Here is a 21,496-nt window from a genome sequence, read left to right as displayed (position 1 = left end):
TAATTCTGTTTTGTTTTTATTTGCTTATTTTACCCCTCTTCCTCTTTTTTAGTGTCAATTTTATTTCTTTTTCTGACTTGTATTTGTTTAAGTTTAGTATGACCAGTTTTTATCTTTTTAATTTTTTAATTGACTTATTACAGTTTAATTATTGATTCATAAATGATTATTCAGTATGATTCTGCTTTTTTGGTTTTTGCATTTTGCCAGTCTTAGTGCAACCATGGGATTTGTTTACCCTGAAGTCCACATTCGGCCCTTTGTGGGCTTGTTATAGAGACATTTTTGAAATAAGTATCTTATCTTATTTAAATCAAAACACATCAAGTTCACCAAAGTTTCTAAAATGGCAAGTATAGTATACTTCAAGAACAGCTAAGGGTAGCAATTTAAAACTTTCAGAGAAAGTTGAGGGGATGTTGAACTAAATGAAAAGGCACGATATACTTCTTTTTCGCGGAAAGGGCGTATTGGCAGTATCTCAGGAACGGTTTATAGTATATAGTTGAAAGTATTAGTGACTTAAGGTAGGATGCTGAACTAAATCAATAGGCGGAATATTCAGTATCTGTGATACCGCAGGGCCGGCTAAGGGTATCAAGTTAAAAAGTTCCAGGAATGTCCAGATTGATATAGAATTTAACCAAAAGATATTAGGCTCACCATTGTTGTTATACCGGTATATATGCAATATCTCAGGAGGAGCTAAACTTACTATTTTTAAATTTCCAATACAGTTGAAGGTATGTTGAAGTAAATCAAGACACACTGTATACATCCGAGTTATCATTCTCAGGATTGGCTAAGGGCATATTGTTGACAATTTTGGGGCATTTTAAGGGGGCTTCTAAATTAAATCAAGAGACAGTATGTAAAGTAAGATTTTAAAAAATCTGAAAAGACGTCTATCACAAGCCCAGATGGGTCAAATTCTCACTTTTGAATCACTTTTGAACTTTTAGCTGGATTAGTAAGGAGTAAACCAACAAAAACACAAGGAAAAATTTAGTCTCGTGACTAAAAGATTCGAGACATGATTTTGTTTAGAAAAAAGTAAAGTGGCAGCTCCAAATCAGAGAGACTTTAAAGAGAAAGCTCAAAGAGGCTTAAAATTACTGACTCGGGAAAATGAAATTTGTCTGGTGTTACAGAGAGCATTATTGGTGAAACGAAAGGGAAATTTTCATCCTTTTTTTTTTTAGGGTGAGCAGATTGGCTCTCCGAAGAAGGGAGACATAAAGGACTTTAGCCTTATTGAAGATACTTCTTAGACACCTTTTTGGAATCCTTCTATTCTGTCCGACGATTCATTGGAGATGCCAGGGCACCCAACAGTACAGGCGTCCTCAAGACTTGGGTGTACAAATGAGAGAGAAATACTCGAGCACAATGTAATTTACGACCTTTGAGTTCTTTAAAGGAGTTTAAGGAGGGAAAATGTGGAATTTGTGTATTTTGAAATTTCATTAATGTCGAAATCCCATCTTAAGTTACTTGAGATTGTGACACCCAGGAATTTCATAGCAGGCCTGCTAACTGACATTTCAAGGCCTGCTAACTGACATTTCAGGAGGAATTAGGCCGGCAAAAGAAGGAAGAGTAAAATAATTGTTAAAATTATTTAATTTAGAGAGTTGATTATCATATCACTAGGTTTGGCTTCATCTGATATTTTTTCCTGGAAGTCCATTGGGCTATTTTTTTTTAATTTGAATCATGTCTCTAAAGCCGTAAATTTCCTTTATGCGAGAAACCAAGACCAAGGGTGTTCACCATTGCAAGAAGAAAAATTAGGCCTAAAAGAGTTCCTTGGGGCCCACCATTGTAAACTGGGATGGGATCCGAACATTCATTAGGTATCGATTTATTTCAACGTCCCTTCACCATTTCATGAGAATTTAACCTTATTTGTCTGAGCCGTTCCCGAGATATTGCAGATTATTATATCCTAATTGGTTTTGAGGTATTTTACATATACCGTTTTGATAACTTAGATACACTTCAGCCTTTGAATTTGGATCAACATCCCTGCTTAACATTCCCTGAAAGCCGCACTTGAACATCTTTGGCGTTTTTGGAGACCCAGGATCAAACATGCCCCGTTTCTTATCACCCATACGTAAACAATGAGGATTTGAAATGATTTAAGATCTTTACCGCAGAGGCTGTGGGTAATTATGTTTTCCCTAGAGGCGTAGTTATTGGACCTTTCGACCATTTGAACAAAATGGCTGTCTCAAACTTCTGATGAAATGTCTTTGGGGGATAGATGGAGAAACAGGCAGCTAAAGAAGGCGGGATTGGGGCTGGATGCCCTTGAATCTTTTTTTACTCTTAAAAAGAGCTCTAGAGCTTGCCAATCAAACGAGTCTCCTTTAAGGTTTTAACGACAACTCCATCATACAAAGTGGCTTGAGGGAAAAAATTATCTTCAAAAAATTACTCTTAAAAAAATAAATCTCACAAACGGGCATTGCGTTCCTTTTACTGGCTAAAAATTTTACATAGGAACAACAGGCAAATACGACAACAAGTAAAAAAGATTTGTCCCTCCTTTTCTTACACCTTACACTTCAAATAATGTGATGAGCTAAAAAACTTTGACGACCAATGAACAAATGATAGAATTTTGTAATTTTTTTACGCACCCGTATTGGAAAAAAATCATTTTTTTTCCGTTAACAAAAAGATGAAACAAGGCTTACCAATAGACATCATTTCCACCAAAATATCTAATGGAAAAAGTAAAGATATGATTGCCGCCAAAGTCCCACATAATAGGGTTGCCAGTACAGGAGTACCTGTCAGAGGTTGGATTCTTGATAGCTGCCGGAAAATCAAACTGAAAATTAAAATAAAATTCTTCCATTGATTGGTAGAATATTGCGAGCCACAGTCCGTTTTTTAGAACCCAAGTGGGGCCACTTAATATCTGAAGTTAGGACAAGAGCTTTGTAATTTAGGCCCCCCAGGAAAATCAGTAAGTTAATTTGGGTGACATAATAGTGCCTGCATGCATTCAGGGCACTGGCTTGATTTTTAATCGTAAAGGCTTTACGCTAGGAAAATAGAAGTGAATACCATGCGCAGAATGCAATAGGGGACATATTTTTTTTATTGTGTTAGTTGTATCACATCCTATCCCTTTAAATAGTCAAAAGTTTAAATTCATAAGAATTAAAAATTTATGTTTACCAAGGAACGATGGCTGTCCTGTCTATGCGTGTGGTTTTAAAGGAATCCCAACTATTTTATGTATTATTTTTGAAAGCAATGGAATTAGTAAGCTGCTATTCCTTACTTTAAGTACCTTTGTGTCCTGAAACTAGAAAACTGCTACTTCAAGTTTAAATCCAAAAGAGTGCCGACACGAGCACTAAAGATTCGATTTTGGTGAAAACCTGTGAGAACAAAATAATAGAAAAAAAAAGAAAGAAAAAAACTTGTATACCGTCTTTGGGACAAGTCTGAAATGATTTTTATATTATTTTAGAGATATATGAAGGCAGCAGAAACCAAAAGGCTAGCATAGACGGCTTTGCCTAAAGACTGCCCAATTGAATGCCCTTTATAGATTGAGATTAAATAAAGAAAACTAATATTTTTAGCTGAAAGTAAGGAGCGAAATTAAAACTTAAAACGAACATAAATTATTCCGTATATGAAATGGGTTGTCCCCTCCGCAATCCCTCGCTCTTTACGCTAAGGCTTTTAATTGTTTTAAAAAGTAGAATTGTGGTAAAGAGTCAAACTTTAGCGTAAAGAGCGAGGGATTGCGGAGGGGACAACCCATTTCGTATACGGAATAATTTATGTTCGTTTTAAGTTTTAATGTCGCTCCTTACTTTCAGCTAAAAAAAATAGTTTTTTTTAATTAATTTCTGAACGTTTTTGAATTAATGCATGTTTGGTTTTGGCTCTCCGCAAATAAATTATTAAAATGAAATTTGTATATTAATTCTTTTTTTGGCTAAATGGCTTTCTCTTAGTTTTGATCAGACAATTTTGAGAAATAAGCGGTGGAGAAGGAGGCCTAGTTGCCCTCTAATTTTTCGGTTACTTAAAAAGGCAACTAGAACTTTTAATTTTTAACGAACGTTTTTATTAGTAAAAAATATACGTAACTTCAGAATTAACTTACGTAACAAACTTTCATAATCTTATATTTTTATTATGTACACGAGGGGGTTTGTACCCTCGTTAATACCTCGCTATTTACACTAAATCGTAAGTTTTGTCCCAATTCTTTAAGAATGACCCTTGAATCAGAAAGGCCGTAGAATAAATAGTTGAAATTACAAAAAAATACTTTAGCATAAAGAGCGAGGTATTTATCTCCTCCTAAATACCTCGCTCTTTATGCTAAAGTATTTTTAGAACCCCTCATATGCGTAATAATCTCTGTTCGTTTTAAGTTTCAATGCTACTCCTTCCTTTCATTTGAAAAAACGTTTTCATGTTTATTTTTCATGGTTTTCTTATAGTAATGCTAGAAAATCCTGCGGCCTTTCCATTGAATTTTTCTTCCCCCATGACAGATTCCTCCAAGGAAAGATCCTACAACATAGCCCCCTCCCCTCAGCCCCACCCCCAAACAAAATAAAATCCCCCTGAAAACGTCTGTACACTTCCCAATAACCATTACTATATGTAAACACTGGTCAAAGTTTGTAACTTGCAGCCGTTCCAACCAGGGATTGTGGGGGAATACGTCATCCCCAAAGACATAGTTATTATAGTTTTCGACTATGCAGAACAAAATGACCATCTCAAAATTTTGATCCGTTGACTTTGGGAAAAAATGAGCGTGGGAGGGGCCTAGATGCCCTCCAATTTTTTTGGTCACTTAAAAAGGGCACTAGAACTTTTCATTTCCGTTAGAATGAGCCCTCTTGCAACATTCTAGGACCAATTGGTCGATACGATGAACCCTGGGAAAAAGAAAAAAGAAAAAAAAAACAAACAAATAAACACGCACCCGTGATTTGTCTTCTGGCAAAAAATACAAAATTCCAAATTTTTGTAGATAGAAGCTTGAAACTTCTACAGTAGGGTTCTCTGATACGCTGAATTTGATGGTGTCATTTTCGTTAAGATTCTACGACTTTTAGGGAGTGTTTCCCCCTATTTTCTTAAATAAGGCAAATTTTCTCAGGCTCGTAACTTTTGATGGGTAAGACTAAACTTGATGAAACTTATATATTTAAAATTAGCATTAAAATGCGATTCTTTTGATGTAGCTATTGACATCAAAATTCAAATTTTTAGAGTTTTTATTACTATTGAGCCGGGTCGCTCCTTGCTACAGTTCGTTACCACGAACTGTTTGATTCAATCAACGTTTTGGGAAAAACCAGATTACAAGAAAACTTATACCACTGAAGAATTCACCTGGATTAGAATAAGCTTTTACATTAACTAGAAAAATTTTAACCAGGAAGTTAATCGATTGAAAAAAATAGCCCAAGTCTAGTCCTTGATTTGAGACCCACTGTTAAAGACAAGTGGCCATAATATCCAACCCTACATCTTGCCTGCTGACCTCCAGCTTGAGGCCTTAAAAATACCTTAAAAATTATATGTCAGGGAAAATATTAGTTTGAGCTTAAGTAAATTACCGTCAACAATATTTTGGCAGCTTAACTGTATTTGAGAACTAAATACAGAAAAAAAATGTCGAAATCTCGGACACATTTTATTCCTGATCTTAAACAAAAAACAGATCTTTTTAAAGCAGCCATACTCTGGGACCGTTCTTAACCACTGCCATTATCGTAGCTTAATATCATAGATTTGCTAAGTGTCTTCTGATTTAGCTCATTATATCACTCTGAGTCCTAGATGCTTATGGTGCAGGAACTTTCAGATGGCTCCGAGATGATGAATATCTCCTTACCTCCTCCCCCTGTAGTAATGCATTTTAAGTTTTCTCGACCTGTCCTGCTCCCTACTGCTGAAGATTCCGAGAGTTTGAACACAATCTCTCAATCTTTTTCCAAGATATTGGAGGTATTCTATTTCAATATTCTCGATAAAAAAAAATGTCTATCGCTTCAGCTTCACCATCTCCCTGACGTCCAAAATTCAAGATCCACTTGCCACACTCAACATGCCCTGGAAGTTTCGACTCGATTTTTCAACATGATTATGGCTTTTTGGATTCAAATACCCCACGACTTAAACAAAACAAAATACAGATTGTTGATTCTTGGATGTTTACTAACAAAAAAGGGATGTTCAATTAAACGCATTACATTATCTTATTTATATATCGGTTAAACGATCCAACGCTGAAGAAAACGTGGCACTGCCCTACAGACCTAATAACTTGAAACAACTGAATTAAGAATTTGAGGAAGTTTTCATGTATTAAATAAAAAAGACAAGTTCTTTTTAACTGAAAGTAAGGAGCGACATTAAAACTTAAAATGAACAGAAATTACTTCGTATATGAAAGGGGCTGTTCTCTCCCCAACGCCTCGCTCTGTACGCTAAAGTTTGACTCTTTTTCTCAACTCTACTTTTTAAAACAGAAAAAAACTTTAGCGTAAAGAGCGGGGTGTTGAAGAGGGAGCAGCCTCTTTCATATACGAAGTATTTTCTGTTCGTTTTAAGTTTTAATGTCGCTCCTTACTTTCAGTTAAAAAAAAACTTGTTTTTTTTTATTTAATTTCTGAAAGTTTTTGAATTAATGCATGTTTTGATATTGGCTCTCCGCAGATGAATAATTAAAATGGAATTTTCATATTTATTTTTTTTGGTTAAATTTTTTTCCGATCTAAAAATTTTGAGAAAAAAGGATCGGGGAGGAGGCCTAGTTGCCCTCCAATTTTTTTGTTATTTTAAAAGGCAACTAGAACTTTTAATTTTTTACGAACGTTCTTAATAGTAAAAGATATACGTAACTTACGAAATAGCTTACGTAACGAACTTCTGTATTTGTATGTTTTTATTACGTATATGAGGGGGGTTCAACCCATCGTCAGTATCTCGCTCTTTACACTAAAGCTTAAATTTTGTCCCAATTCCTTAAGAATGACCCCTGAATCACAAATGCCGTAGAATAAAAAGTTGAAATTACTAAAAATACTTTGGCGTAAAGAGCGAGGTATTAGGAGGAGGTGAGCTCCTCATTTGCGTAGTAATTTCTGTTCGTTTTAAGTCTTGATGCTGCTCCTTAATTTCAGTTGAAGAAACTTTTTCATATATGTTTTTTCACTGTTTTATTGCTTTTTAAATCATGCTAGAAAATCCTGCGCTCCCCTTATGAAAATTTTCTTCCCCATGATAAACTCCTCCATGGAAAGTTCTCCCAACATATTTCACTCTTCTCACCCCCCCCCCCAACCAAAAAATCTCCCTGAAAAGGTCTGTACACCTCCCAGTAACCATTACTATATTTAAGCACTGGTCAAAATTTGTAACTTGTAGCCCCTCTCACGGGGACTGTGGGGGAGTAGGTTGTCCTCAAAGACATAGTTATGAGGTTTTTCGACTATGCTGAATAAAATGACTGTCTCAGAATTTTGATCCAGTGACTTTGGAAAAACAATTAGAGTGGGAGGAGGCCTCCCTCCGTTAGAATGGACCGTCTCACAACATTTTAGGATCACCGGATCAATACGATCTCCCCAGGGAAAAAAAAACAAAAAAACACGCTTCCAGGATCTGCCTTCCGGCATAAAATTCAAAAGTCCGCATTTTTGTAGATAGGACCTTGAAACTTCTACAGTAGGGTTCTCTGATACTCTTAATCTAATGATGTGATTTTCGTTAAGATTTTATGACTTTTAGGGGTGTTTTCTCCCTATTTACTAAAATAAGGCAAATTTTTTCGGGTTTTTAACTTTTGATTGGTAAGACTAAACTTGATTAAACTCACATATTTGAAAATCAGCATTAAATGATGTAGCTATTGGTATCAAAACTCCGTTTTTTAGAGTTTTGGTTACTTTTGAGCCGGGTCTCTTCTTACTACAGTTCGTTACCACGAACTGTTTAATAAATATACCTAAGATTGGTCCAGGCATAAAAAGTATTTTTACTTTGATGACCTTGGTACGTTAAGCCTACTAAAAACTAGTTTAAAGCCACTTAACGTAGCTCATCAAACATTGTATATAAACTAATTATTACATAAGTGTTGTTCTTCTTAAAAAATATTTATCCATACACTAGAATAGTTGTAAATAATTTAGCTTATTAGAGCAACTTTACTATCAGTATCTCGTATAGACACTGTTGCCACCCAGTGAATAAACAATCACTAGATTCTTGAAAAAAATCACTAAATCAGCATATAAATAACTAAATTATTCACTAGAAACCACTACAGTTAGAAAAATCTTTATCATTTTAATTAATTATTGTTTTGTTTCTTTACGGTGTTCTATACTGGCCCACTTATGGGAAGGGGGTAAAATTACCTTGCTAGATGTGGAAAATTACCTTTAAATTTTAAAAAATGCCATTTCACAGTTTTTATGCACAGAATTGAGCGAAATCCTTGCTTCATCCCTGTATTTTCCCGAACTGGTACCCTTGGCTTATATCCCGATCACTGAAAATTGGTTGTCAGTGATGTATTCGAAATATTTGCTTTTTCTTTTAATTTTTTCCTTGTTGATTCAAAGCACCATTTTTTCCTAAGAATATAGAAACTATTTTCTTTTTACTCTAGCTGAGCCAGCATAATTACTTGAACACCAGCGACAATTTTAAAAATGTTCTTTTCATATTTTTATGGAAAAAATTGCCCCACCCTTCACAGATTTCAATAAGCATCGGTCTTATTGCCTGTTTAATAAAAAAAAGGTTTTTTTAATTATACGTAACACACCCAAGAAATAAAGTTATGTTAATTCTAATAAAATATACCAAAATATGATGAAAAAATAATACTTTAGTTCATGCAATGATACAATTTGGGCTATATATTTGAAAATTAGGGGGGGGGGGGTAGTAACTGAACCTTACCCCCAACCTCTAATGTCCAAATCTATAGCCAAATTATGTAAGTCCAATGTAATATGTCTCCCGTTATTTGTCTTCGTGGCTATGAAACCGGTTTTCCTAGATCGCACATTATCCTTATTATCCCTTGCAAATTATTCTTAGAATAGTTTCATCTCCAGACCTATCCTCAGGGGCTGCGTGAGTCATGTTAAATCTAAAGGTATAGTTTTGAAATCTTTCAACTATTCAAAACAAAATGGCAAAATCTCAAAATTTTGAATGAATAATTTTTGGGGAAAAAAGGGACATGAGAGGGGGGGGGTATCCACCCGAACTTTTTGTTAAGATAAAGGGTCACTAGAAATTTTAATTTCCGCTTAAACGAGCCTACTCCTAAAGCTCTAGTACCGTTGGCTCGATACGATCATCACTGAGAAAACAAAAACAAATTAAAACTTATCCATGATTTTTATCTGATAAAAAATACAAAATTCAACATTTTTGCAGATAGAGGCTTGAAACCTCTACAGTAAGGTTCTTTGAATCACCGAATCTAATGGCTTGATTTTAATGTAAACTCTTTGACTTTTAGTGGATGTATCTGGCAAATTTTTACAGTTTCGTAGCCTTTATGGGTAAAACTCAAATTAGAAGTACAGATAAAACCACTGGATAATTCCCAGAGTGGATGCCACCTTACTCCTAACCAACTTCAATCACCAGCCTAAAATAGACTTAAATAGCTAGTTATATTACAAATCCTATTATAAAAAGCACTAAGTCCTATTTTGTTTTTCAATTATTTCTTTTTTTCATTTAGAAAATTATATTTAATTCCTTCCTTCTTATTTTTCAATATTTTTGTTCTATTTGCAGTATATTCATATCCACTATCCACTCCACTTTCAAAAGTTTTAACCGGAGAAAATATAATTGAGAACTGAAAGATTATAGAGAGAAAAAAGAAAAAATCAAAACCATAAATGTGAACACATAAATTCGACCTGAGCAAATGTTGTGAAATAGAGAGTATTTAATATGTTTGGAAAAGAGAAGCTTGGAAGGTGGTATGTTTGCATAAATGCTAATCTAGAACATATTAGTAACTGTAGTGAATCACTCTTTTGCATTTTTTTTTTTATTAATTAGCTTCATGTATGAGTTCTTCAATTGAATCATAAATCTAAACGCTATATCGTGAGAAATCACTAGATTTAGGAAAAATAACTAGTTTTAAAACAAAAATCACTATAAATCACTAGCTAGATGAAAATCACTAGCAAATAGGAAAAATTACTAGAAATAGTGATAAATCAGTAGGGGTGGCAACCTTGCGCACAAAATGATTTGATATTTGTATTTTTGATGAAAGATTATGTGGTAATTATGCAACAAAAAGTTCATTTGCTCTCAGTATTAATGGCCTTGTTGTTTGAATTTTGATCAGTCAAATCTCAATCAGGAAGCAATCTACATTGAAATTTGGAATGTATCACTTGAAATTTAAATTAAAAGAATAAAACTGTGTTCTATAAAGCTTTATCAAAATATGGAAAAATAAAAATTGGTCAGACTGTAAAAAAATACCCAAAACTGTGAAAAATTGTTTAACTGAAACAGTTGAACAAGTTGACTAGCAGTAAAATTTTATACTTCAATATTTTAGCATTTTTTCGGTATTTTGATTTATTATTCTTGTTAATTTTTTCGTTTTAAGCTTTTTAGAAGCATAGAATCAGAGGATTCAAAACATATTATTTTCCTCTTGGATTTTTTTTCCCGTGTCTTATTCCCCTTGAAACTCTCCATTGTAAATTTAGCCATTGACGTGAGATAACGAAAGACTTTGTTTGTTGACTTTAATATCCTCTTTAGGGCTTAAACTTTGTTTTGAACATTTTCATATCTTAATCAAATATAAGGAAGAGCTCTGAAGAACTATGAATATATTTATTTAAGAAATAAAGAGATGGAAGAAGAATCTTTGAACTTCTCCAATACAGCTGAAGCGTTAATAAGTATGTTCCTAAGAAGAAAAATATTTATTTATAAAAACACAATTAGACGAATTTTCAAAAAAAACAAATTTAAGAAAAAAGTAAAATGAGGGGACAAAAAGTAAAAGAATAAAAAAAACCTGGAATTCCAGTTAAAGCCTAAGTTAATCCACCAGCAATTCTAGTTAAAGTACATCGTTACCATATGAGCCCATAAAGTAAGCCAGATCAATGAAGAAGGGGAAGAATAAAAAAATAAAATGAATTGATGTCTTCATGCGACTAGTCAAGAAAACAGAAGAGGAAAAGGAAGCAAACATAATCACACCCGAACTAAAAGTTTCTATTTTACGAAGAAGCAATGGAAGAAAAATCTAAGTGGATAACTTGAACGAAGGCTCATGTGGTCCCGCAAAGAAATGAGAAATAAAGAGTATAATATACATATTAAAGGCTTAAAACTCAAAGAGGACTTAAAGTCTTTAAAGCTGTAAAAAACAGCCAGTTGAATTGATATGAGAATAAAAATCAAGCTCTGCAACAAACGCCATCTAACCCTAAATAGCAAAATCTTAAGGCTGATCGTAGAAAATTTAATTGAGTAAACTGGTTGAGCCTAGTTTGGTATTATTTTTATTTTATTTTTCTTTTGCTTTTAGAGGGTATAGGATAAGCGTCGAGAATTTGAATGCAAAGTGTTTGGAAGCATTTTGTATTCTCGTAAACAAACTGAGATCCAGCGTTGGTCAAGTAAGCAAGATTTGGTAGTTGCAAATAATTCCGCATAAGTTTGTTAGTTTCGCTGGCGGGACTTTGATAAGCGTTCAGATTAACTCACTTAAAATGATATGAAAGTTAATAAAGTGGCTTTTCAAAGAGTATCACCACAGTATAAAGGTAAGACTTAAGACAAATTTTAAAGAAAATGTTGATAATAACCAATCACTGTGAAAAATACAGAAAAGTCAGGGTCAATCAATCTTTTCCATTAGGCCCCGAAAGAAAAAAGGGGGGTGTATCATTTTCCAAAATTGATATCTGTTTTAAATGATAGTCCTTTACAGGTTTAGGAGCTTGACGAGTTACTTTCGCGTTGGAATCCTTATTTTTTTATTTCTAGTTTTGACTTGGAAAAGCGTTAAAAGATCTTGAAAATAAGAGTACTCAAGGCCAAGGTGGACTATTTACTAGCCATATTTTGCTCACCCCTTCTTCTTTTTCTGTCCATTTTTTGTTTTTCATTTTGGTTCTTTCAGTAGGGCAAGTGTCTTATTCTTTTAAAAGAGGCATAATAACCCCATTTCGAAGGCAAGACTGTAACAATTTATGCTTTCCAGCGTATTCCAGCCTATTTCTGTACTTAACAAAGGTTTCTCAATGAGTAAGTGGTTTGAGCCTGGTGTACAATCTCATTTTGTTTGATTTGATACTGGTTATATTAAGTCGCGGTTCGATAGATTTTCTGGTTTTGTTCTTGCAAGTACTACCTTTTCTCAGATTATACCTAAATTCTTCCTGGATTAAGGGAGATCCATTCAATTTTTATAGAAATAAATGGGAAGTTTGGTAGCCTTTCACGTGCTTCTTCACGGCTTAGTTTTGTTAAATTTTTGTTCGCTACAGAACCCTATTAAAGTTGTTCATGATGTTCTGACATTAAAATCCGTGATGCTTCGGGATCCTGAATTTCTCCTGATGAAATATAGGCCAAAAGAGGGGTTTGACAAGGAGTTATATTATCCATTCTAATTTTGATTTATACTTGAGAGATTGTATCAATTTTTTAAAATCCTCATTTGCTTATTTATCAGTCAAAATTAGTAATTTTGCGCATGCAGATGGTGTTATTTTATTTATTCTGTCTAAAATTTTTTTTATGAATAATTTTAAGATTTTAATAAATATGTTAAAGAAAAAAGCTCTTGAAAATAACGTTGCAACATGTAAATATTTTGCAATAAATGATACCCATGGCTCTCCCCAACGTAGTTTCGGAAAGGATTGGAATTTTCAGGCTTTGGATTCAGTATATTCCTTGAAATTCCGTTTTGTACTATTAAAAAGATTTCACCTCCTTTAATAGCTAATCATTAGGCAAAGATCCAAAAGACTTGTGGCTCTCTCATTTATCTAAGTGGATGAATGAGAAGATACATATCAGCCAGACTTTGTAAGTCAATAGTTTTTCCTTTGAATGGCTTTCCGGTGGTAATTCTATAGGTTTTCAGCCTTCTTTTTTCAAACAGTTCGTGGTAACGAACTGTAGTAAGGAGCGACCCGGCTCAATAGTAACCGAAACTCTAAAAATAGAATTTTGATACCAATAGCTACATCAAAAAATTGAATTTTAATGCTTATTTTAAATATATAAGTTTCATCAAGTTTAGTCTTACCCATAAAAAGTAACGAACCTGAGAAAATTTGCCTTATTTTAGAAAATAGGGGGAAACACCCCCTAAAAGTCATAGAGTCTTAACGAATATCACACCATCAGATGCGGCGTATGAGAGAACCCTCTGGAAAAAGTTTCAAGCTCCTATCAACAAGAATGTGGAAGTTTGTATTTTTTGCCAGAAGGCAGATCACGGATGCGTGTTTATTTGTTTGTTTGTTTTTTTTCGAAGGGATGATCGTATTGACCTAGTGGTCCTAGAATATTGCAAGAGGGCTCATTCTAACGGAAATTAAAAGTTATAGTGCCCTTTTTAAGTGACCAGAAAATTTGGAGGGCCACTAGGCCCCCTTCAACGCTAATTATTTTACCAAAGTCACCGTATCAAAATTCTGAGAGAGTCATTTTATTTAGCGTAGTCAAAAAACCTTATAACTAATCCTTAGAGGACGACTTACTCCGCCCCTCCCCCACAGTCCCAATGGGAGGGGCTAAAAGTTGCAAACTTTGACCAGTGCTTACATATAGTAATGCTTACTGGGAAGTGTACAGACGTTTTCAGGGGGATTTTTGGTTTGGGGGAGGGGTTAAGAAGAGGGGGATATACTGGGGGAACTTTCCATCTAGGAATTTGTCATGGGGGAACAAAATTTCCATGAAGGGAGCAGTATTTTCTAGCATTATTTAAAAAAAAACAATGAAAAAATAAATATTAAAAAGTTTTTTCAACTGAAAGTAAGGAGCAGCATTAAAACGTAAAACGAACAGAAATTATTACACATATGAGTGGCTCACCTCCTCCTAATACTTTGCTCTTTACGCGAAAGTATTTTTAGCTATTTCAACTATTTATTCTACGGCTTTTGTGATTCAGGGTTCATTCTTAAGGAATTGGGACAAGATTTAAGCTTTAGTGTAAAGAGCGAAGTACTGATGAGGGGGTGAACCCCCTCATATACGTGATAAAAACATGAGAATACAGAAGTTCGTTACGTAAGCTAATTTGTAAGTTACGTATATCTTTTACCAATAAAAACATGTACTAATAAGAACAACAGTTCCAGTTGCCTTTTTAAGTAGCCAAAAAATCGGAGGGCAACTAGGCGTCCTCCCTCGCTCCTTTTTCTCATAATCATTATATCAAAACTATGAGAAAGCCATTAAGCCCAAAAAAAATAAATATGCAAATTTCATTTTAATTAGTCATCTACGGAGAGCCAAAAGCAAAACATGCATTGATTCAAAAACGTTCAGAAATTAAATTAGAAAAAAAAGTTTTTCAACTGAAAGTAAGGAGCGACATTAAAACTTAAAGCGATTAGAAATTATTTCGTATATGAAAGGGGCTGCTCCCTCATTAACGCCCCGTTCTTTACGCTTAAGTTTTTACTGTTTTCAAAAATAGAGTTGAGAGATAGAGTCAAACTTTAGCGTGAAGAGCGGGGCGTTGATGAGGAAGCAGCCCCTTTCATATACGAAGTAATTTCTGTTCGTTATAAGTTTTAATGTCGCTCCTTATTTTCAGTTAAAAAAACTTGTCTTTTTCATTTAATTCTCGAATTAAAGTGGCATATCTTCACCATCTTAAATATGAATTTTTACTTACTTTCTCTGTAAGATCTTTTTCGTCTTTTTGAATATTTCGTCTTTTTGAATTGAAATTTACTTTTATCATTTTACTTTTTTTGACGTGATGTTATTTTGAATTTGTTATTTTAAGTCTATATTACTGTAATTTTTATGCGCATTAAGTATACCTCTTTTTTATTTATTGATTATTCTTATGAAAGTATCATTATGATAATAAAAGGTACATTTATGCATAGTTGTCTGTAAAATAGCTTATTTTGTGCGGACAAGACAAGTTCTAGTGAATTTAAATCAAAAACAAAGCTTAGAAATTCACTTTAGAATTGTGAACACTCTCAGAAAATTTTGATTTTATCTAAGTAACAATGAACGTTTAATTAAAACCCATTATGTAGTATATAAATATTAAAACCAATTTACTTATGACATTAGCTTTTTTTTAGTTCTGCTAGGTTACCACATAATAATATAAAGGGAGGCACATCATAATGAATGACACGACCAGGAAAAGGTTAAAGAGAGAGTCCACAAAAATAAATCAAAGTCGGAGTGAAGACCTGCAACGATAACACAATGACTGAACAATGACTGAACGACTGAATTGCTCCTGCTTTTTTACTTTACCATATCTTGCCTGACATTTTGCCAAACACTGAGAAAGGTTAATAAAGATATTTCCTTTCCAAGATTGCATCTCAAGTCTTTCTTGCTAGTTCTCTTACTATTACTATTAAAAACTCACTGCGGCACCAAGTCAATTGAGGCCAACATAGCTGAGCATGCTCCTCCTCTGTCACAAAATATTTCTTTCCACTTTATACCCTCCCAATAAGTTCCATTTTCCCTTAGATCATTTTTTAATATGTCTTCCTAATCCGTTCGAGGGACAACCTACTTTTTGTTTAGCCCTGGATGGATGAGTAGTATCCCTATAGACTCTCCTGTGAGAGAAATATCCCTTCGAACCCCGCTGCTGGCACTTTTTTTTAAGTTAGCGAATATTTGGCAGAGTTTTTTTCAAGACACAGGTATCATTGATTATGTAAACCTGGGTTTAGTAATACTAGGTGTTTTTTCTTTGAGAATTCTGTGGTTTTTGAAAAAAAGATTTACTTACCCAAATGTTTCTTTCAAGATTTCTTTAAGACGGTTTTCTTCAAGACGTTCTTTAAGACATTTTTTAAGACGTTTTAAGAAATGTCGAGAAGTTTTTTAATACATTTTTCTTCAAGACTTCCTCAGGACTTCGTGCTTCAGGTACCACTCAAATGGGGAACCTCCTGAATGTAAGTGAGGATGACGTATTGCCTACACCTGGTTGTTACGTAATTTTTATGTGGATTTATACGCATGTGCTATTTTTTCTTCAACACATTTTTCACGTCAAGATTTCTTTTTGTTTCAAGATTTTTTTTTCTGCGAGATTCCTTTTGCTTCAATATTTTTCTCCTCAAGATTTTTTCTTCAAGATTTTTTTTTCTTCAAGGTACTTTTTCTTGAAAAATTGTTGTAATATAGCTTAAGCAAGAAATGTTTTGCTTCGGGGGTCCTTTACAAACCGTCATCAAGTTTTTGTCCGTTGTAGGAATCGGACGTAAGATCCAAAATTTCCCAACGGACTGACGCCATAGTCACCTGAGCTAACAAGCATTTGCTATTATTATGTTCCAGAAAATTAATTTCATGCGATGGGTTTTTTCTCAGTCAGAGAATTCACAGGATTTTCGCTTGGATCGATAAGATCCCTATTGCTTTCTCTGTAAGCTATGGATCGTGTATTTCTTAATCCCGGAAATAATTCACATGGAAGGGAGAAATAAATTTGTAGAAATTACAAGGGTTCGACTATATAATATTAAATATGGGTAATATTTTAGATATAGAAGCTATTGTTTATTTGGCCTATTGCCCACAAGTGCTTAGAAATTTAACGGACGTACAGAAACACACTATGACTATTCGCAAAACCTTTCACGATATTTTTTAATGTGATAGCGTAAGATGAGCACTTAATTCATAGTTTTCATTTTATTAACAACGTAAGACCTAATTCGAATTTTCTGTGGAATACCCCATTGAAGCAAATGATGAAACCATTGGATGAGATAACCAGAGCTAAGTTACCAAATTTGAACAATGACCGCTTTGGCAAGTGGCACCCTGTGCTAATCGCATAGTTTTCCCAGCAAGAATCCATTTTTATCACATGGGTCTGTACTTTAAGCAAGGTCAGACATGAAGGCACAAATAGAGAGAGAGACCGTCTGTTTGCCTCTCTCTTTGTGTAACTGTCTGTGTTTCTACATCTCTCTCTTTGTCTTTTTCTCTTTCTCTCTCTCTCTGTCTTTCTGTCTCTGTCTTATGTCTCTCTGTCTTCGAGCCAAAACTACAGTTTTCTTATTCTTGCAGCGAGTGGCTTTAGAATGCTCAGAAATTTCAAATTTCATGGAATAAATTTTTGTAAAAGTTGTCACCCCTTTTGGAGGAGTGTTTGTCCCTTTTTTGTCAAGTTAAACAAATTTCCATACTTTAATAGTTTTGAAGAGTAAATCTAAATTAATGAATCTTTCATATTTAGAGTAAACACAACCGTAGACGCTTTTTATACAAGTATAGCAGTCAAAACCTTTTCTGTTATCGAACTTTCATTTTCTAGAGTTTCAGTTACTATAGACGCATTCCGTTCTTATTTAATGTTCATGCAAGTTCACAATCACAAGCCCCTAAGTCACATTTACTTCATGAAAAGTAGAATATTTGTGGATTAAGCTCATTCTAAATTAGAAAATATTAAAAAACACATGCCTTTAAGTTCCAGGACATATTTGACTTTACCTTCATCAGGAGAAGTGGAACATCTATGAACAAATACATATTCAGTGTTATTTGATGTGATCAGTTTTTCGTGTGACCATTGACAAACATATCACAATAAATCAAAAAGTATATTTTGACATTCACTCATTAGCCACAAGGTGACTGCGAGACTTTACGGTGAAATTGGAGAGTCAATGATCCCCCTTTACACAGGAAACTTGCTGCATATTTTTCAAATTTCAAACCGTGCTGTAAAAAAAATACTCAAAATTTTCCCGTTGAACACTTTCCACCAAACTTATTCCAAATTTGAAGGGATGAATCAATAATATCTTAAATGATAAGAGACGATAAGTCTATATTCAAGACCCATTGAGAAGCAAAGTTTTTATTAAATGATTAAATATTTTGTCTAACACCAGCTAAGTGCCCTTCCGAATGAAAATTATCCTTTTAAAATCCTTTGAATGATTCTAACTGTCAAAAGACATCAATTTTAGGAACTAAACTAGCATTGGTACCGGTAGAGCCAAGATCCCCCCAAAAATTTGGGACTATAAAGTAATTTAAAGAAACCAAAGGAAAGAGAGCAGAATAGGGAAAGCCATGGAAAAAATGTGTGTTGCCCCGTTCTTGGATGCCTGCAAATAGATTTTGACAATTAATAAGGATAATAAAAATTCTAATTTGTGACTGAGTAGCTCTCTCGAGTTTCCCGCAAACGTTTTTTGTATGCTTTAGTTGGAGCAACAAAAAAAAAAAAAAAAAAAAAAATCAAACTCTTCATAATAACGAATGGTATGTAAATAACAAACCTTGTCAATATTGAAAATGTAAGGACCTAACTATTGACAGCATTCAATCAAAGAATCAGCTTTTTATGGTGATCCTAAATATATATATTTGCTTAATAGTGATTAGTGCAGTTATTAGTGCACAAGAATATTCGTATAATTATGTAAAACACAAGGAAAACAGTTTAATAAGGGGCAATTTCGGTAAAATATGTCGTCAACTTTTGCTTGCATTGCAAGAGTACCCGTGAACTGATACATGAAGCCACTATAATCAGAAATGTTTCTCTTGAATGGGTGCTGGTTTCTCCAGAAGTGATTGTATTTGTCTAGTTGTCACTTTGAAAAATACTTAATTTTTTACAGTTATGAAGCATAAAGGTGTCAAATATATAGGTTCTTGGTATTCAAAATTTGCTTTAAAATATTGAATTAAAAATTTTATCTGCTTTTCTTAATGCTTTACTGTGAAAAAACTACTTTGATAATGCGTTACATAAACACTGAGTCTAAAGGCACTAAATATTTTGGTGCTTGATAACCAAGTCCAAAACTGTTAATATTGTTAAAAAATATCCGTCCAATGCTTCGGCATTGCTAAAAAAAAACTTAATGCTGGGAGTTTATATCTTATTTTTTGTAAGTAGGCTATTGTTTTGTGTATTTTTTGCAATTACTAACTTTTTTCATTTTTATGTACTTTTACTTTAATTGACTTAATTTTTCTGTTGCCTTTAGATAAACGTTGCCCCTTCCTCAACACTTGACTTTTTACGCTACAGTTTTTCAGTACTTTACAAAAAGTTGCTTAATGTTGCTTAATGTTCTAATTAAATGACCCTTGTGTTTCAGGTGTTTTTTTTTTTAAGGAATTTAGACAAAATTTAAACTTCAGTGTAAAAAGCAAGGTGTTAAGGAGGAGGCAACCCCCTCACATTCGTAGTAATTTCTGTTCGTTTTAAGTTTTGATGTTGCACCTTACTTTCAGTTGAAAAAATCGTTTTTTTGTTTAATTTCTGATCGTTTTTTTTTTAAATAACGTCAGGATACTTAGCACGACGTCCACGGAAAAATCCCCCTCCCCATAGAATTATTCTCCGGACATTTCAATTCTGGCGAAGACTTGTCCCGAACAATTACCCTTAACATTTTCGCGCGTAAAATTCAATCCGTAAAGAATTTACCCACTGTAAAATTTCTCTTGTAGGCTTCACCCCTGGAAACTTCCCTCTCCATGGAAAATTCTCCCAGCAGAAAAGTGGTCCTCCCCTCCCACCTGAAAATTTTTGCATACTTTCGAATAAAAATAAAACAATAGGCAAATTTTATAACTTAAAATCCTTTCTCCAGGGGCTTTAGGGGGCCATTTTATGTCCAAAGATGTAGTTACTGGATCTTTCAACTATGCTGAAAAAACTACTATCTCAAAATTTTGATCGCACAATTTTTCCTAAAAAGTGGCGTGGGAGGGGGGTTTATTTGCCTTTCAATTTTTTTAGTCACTTAAAAAAGGCACTAGAGCTAGATTTGAACCATATCCCGACGTTCCAGGCCCACTGGATCAATACGATCACCCCTGGGATAGACAAAAAAAAAAAAAAAAAAAAAAAAAAAAAAAAAAAAAAAAAAAAATGAAGATGCATGTGTGATCTTTCTTTTGGTAAAAATCACAAAATTCCACATTTTTGTGGGTATGAGCTTGATACTGGAATAATAGTGTTTTTTGATAGGCTGTATCTGATGAAGTATTTTTTTTTATTAAAATTCTATGACTTCTAGGGGGTCTATCCACCTTTTTCGAAAATCAGACGATTTTTTTCAGGCTCGTAGCTTTTGATGGGTTAAATTATTTTGATATATCTACTGCTATCAAAATTCCATTTCTTAGATTTTCGGTTACTATTGAGCCAAGTCGCTCCTTACTTACAGTTCGTTACCATTGTAAACCATTGAACTGTTTGATTATCCATCAAAATTTAAATATAGATCATTGAAATATTGATAGTTTTTTCTGCGCTACCAAAAGTATTGTATTCACAAGACTTTACAGTTACATGAAATGTAATTAACCAAATAGAAAAGGTTTATCAACTAAAGTATGGAGCAAGTTTAAAACTTAAAATAAATATAAATAACTTTGTATATAAGGGGGACTGCCATTCACAACACTTTGTTTATTAAACAAAAGTTGTTCAATGCTCTGAAAAATCCTAAAAAGACTAGTCTTCACAGTAAAAAGTAGGGAGCTAAGGAGTAGATAGCCCCTTCATACAAAGAATATTCTGTTCAAATAGGTTTCGAATCTGTTCCTTGCTTTCAGTTGAAAAGCTCGTCTGAAGCCTTAGGAAGACTAAGCAGTTTGTCGATTAAATATACATTGTAAGAATCTACCCTACCCCCACCTAAACGATGGCTCACCCCTTTCATTATAGCTGATACGCAATTACAGATCACCAAACGTAGCTAAATTGCATTACAAATAAAGCGAATGAACTTGATTGAATCCAGTACTACTCCCCTTTGTCATTACTTTTTTCGCAACTGGGAAGCCTAAAATATAGTTATAAATACTTTTAAATCAATTAGCCTCTCAGAATTTAAATTGATTGCAAATTCGTCCTTTTCACGGTAAAGTCGTAGTTCGGTACCAGAAACCCCCCTAAATTGTCACCAGACCACCACTGCTATATTGCCGTCTGACTCCCCCCCCTCCCTGGAAAATTCTCTGCCGGCACCCTTGCAAAGCAGCCCTTTCCTGCTTTTTGTAAATACGCTCTTTGAAAACTAACTAAAAAAGCTTATATATATGGAAGGGATCTACTCACTTTTCAAACCTACAGTCTTTACACTAAAGTATAATTGACTTTTGTAATGTTTGGATCGATAATTTCACTATTTAAAGCAAAAGCGTATTATTCTTTTCCTTTTTGAGGCATTATGAATCTATTTTA

General features: G+C 33.9%; 1 protein-coding gene across 4 annotated transcripts in view; it reads right to left on the bottom strand.

Annotated features, from left to right (window-relative positions):
- LOC136026833 (solute carrier family 7 member 14-like) overlaps positions 1–21,496 on the bottom strand; it is a 334,289-nt gene that overhangs the window by 46,210 nt on the left and 266,583 nt on the right. For all 4 annotated transcript variants that reach the window (XM_065703537.1, XM_065703540.1, XM_065703539.1 and 1 more), the window contains exon 8: positions 2,706–2,842. In XM_065703537.1, coding sequence (XP_065559609.1) covers positions 2,706–2,842 — 137 coding nt within the window. The remainder of the gene's footprint in view (positions 1–2,705; positions 2,843–21,496) is intronic.

This window comes from Artemia franciscana, chromosome 5, assembly GCF_032884065.1.
Source record: "Artemia franciscana chromosome 5, ASM3288406v1, whole genome shotgun sequence".
Lineage (NCBI taxonomy): Eukaryota > Metazoa > Arthropoda > Branchiopoda > Anostraca > Artemiidae > Artemia > Artemia franciscana.
Note: the sequence above shows the minus strand (reverse complement) of the source record. Positions and strands in the feature narration are given on the sequence as shown.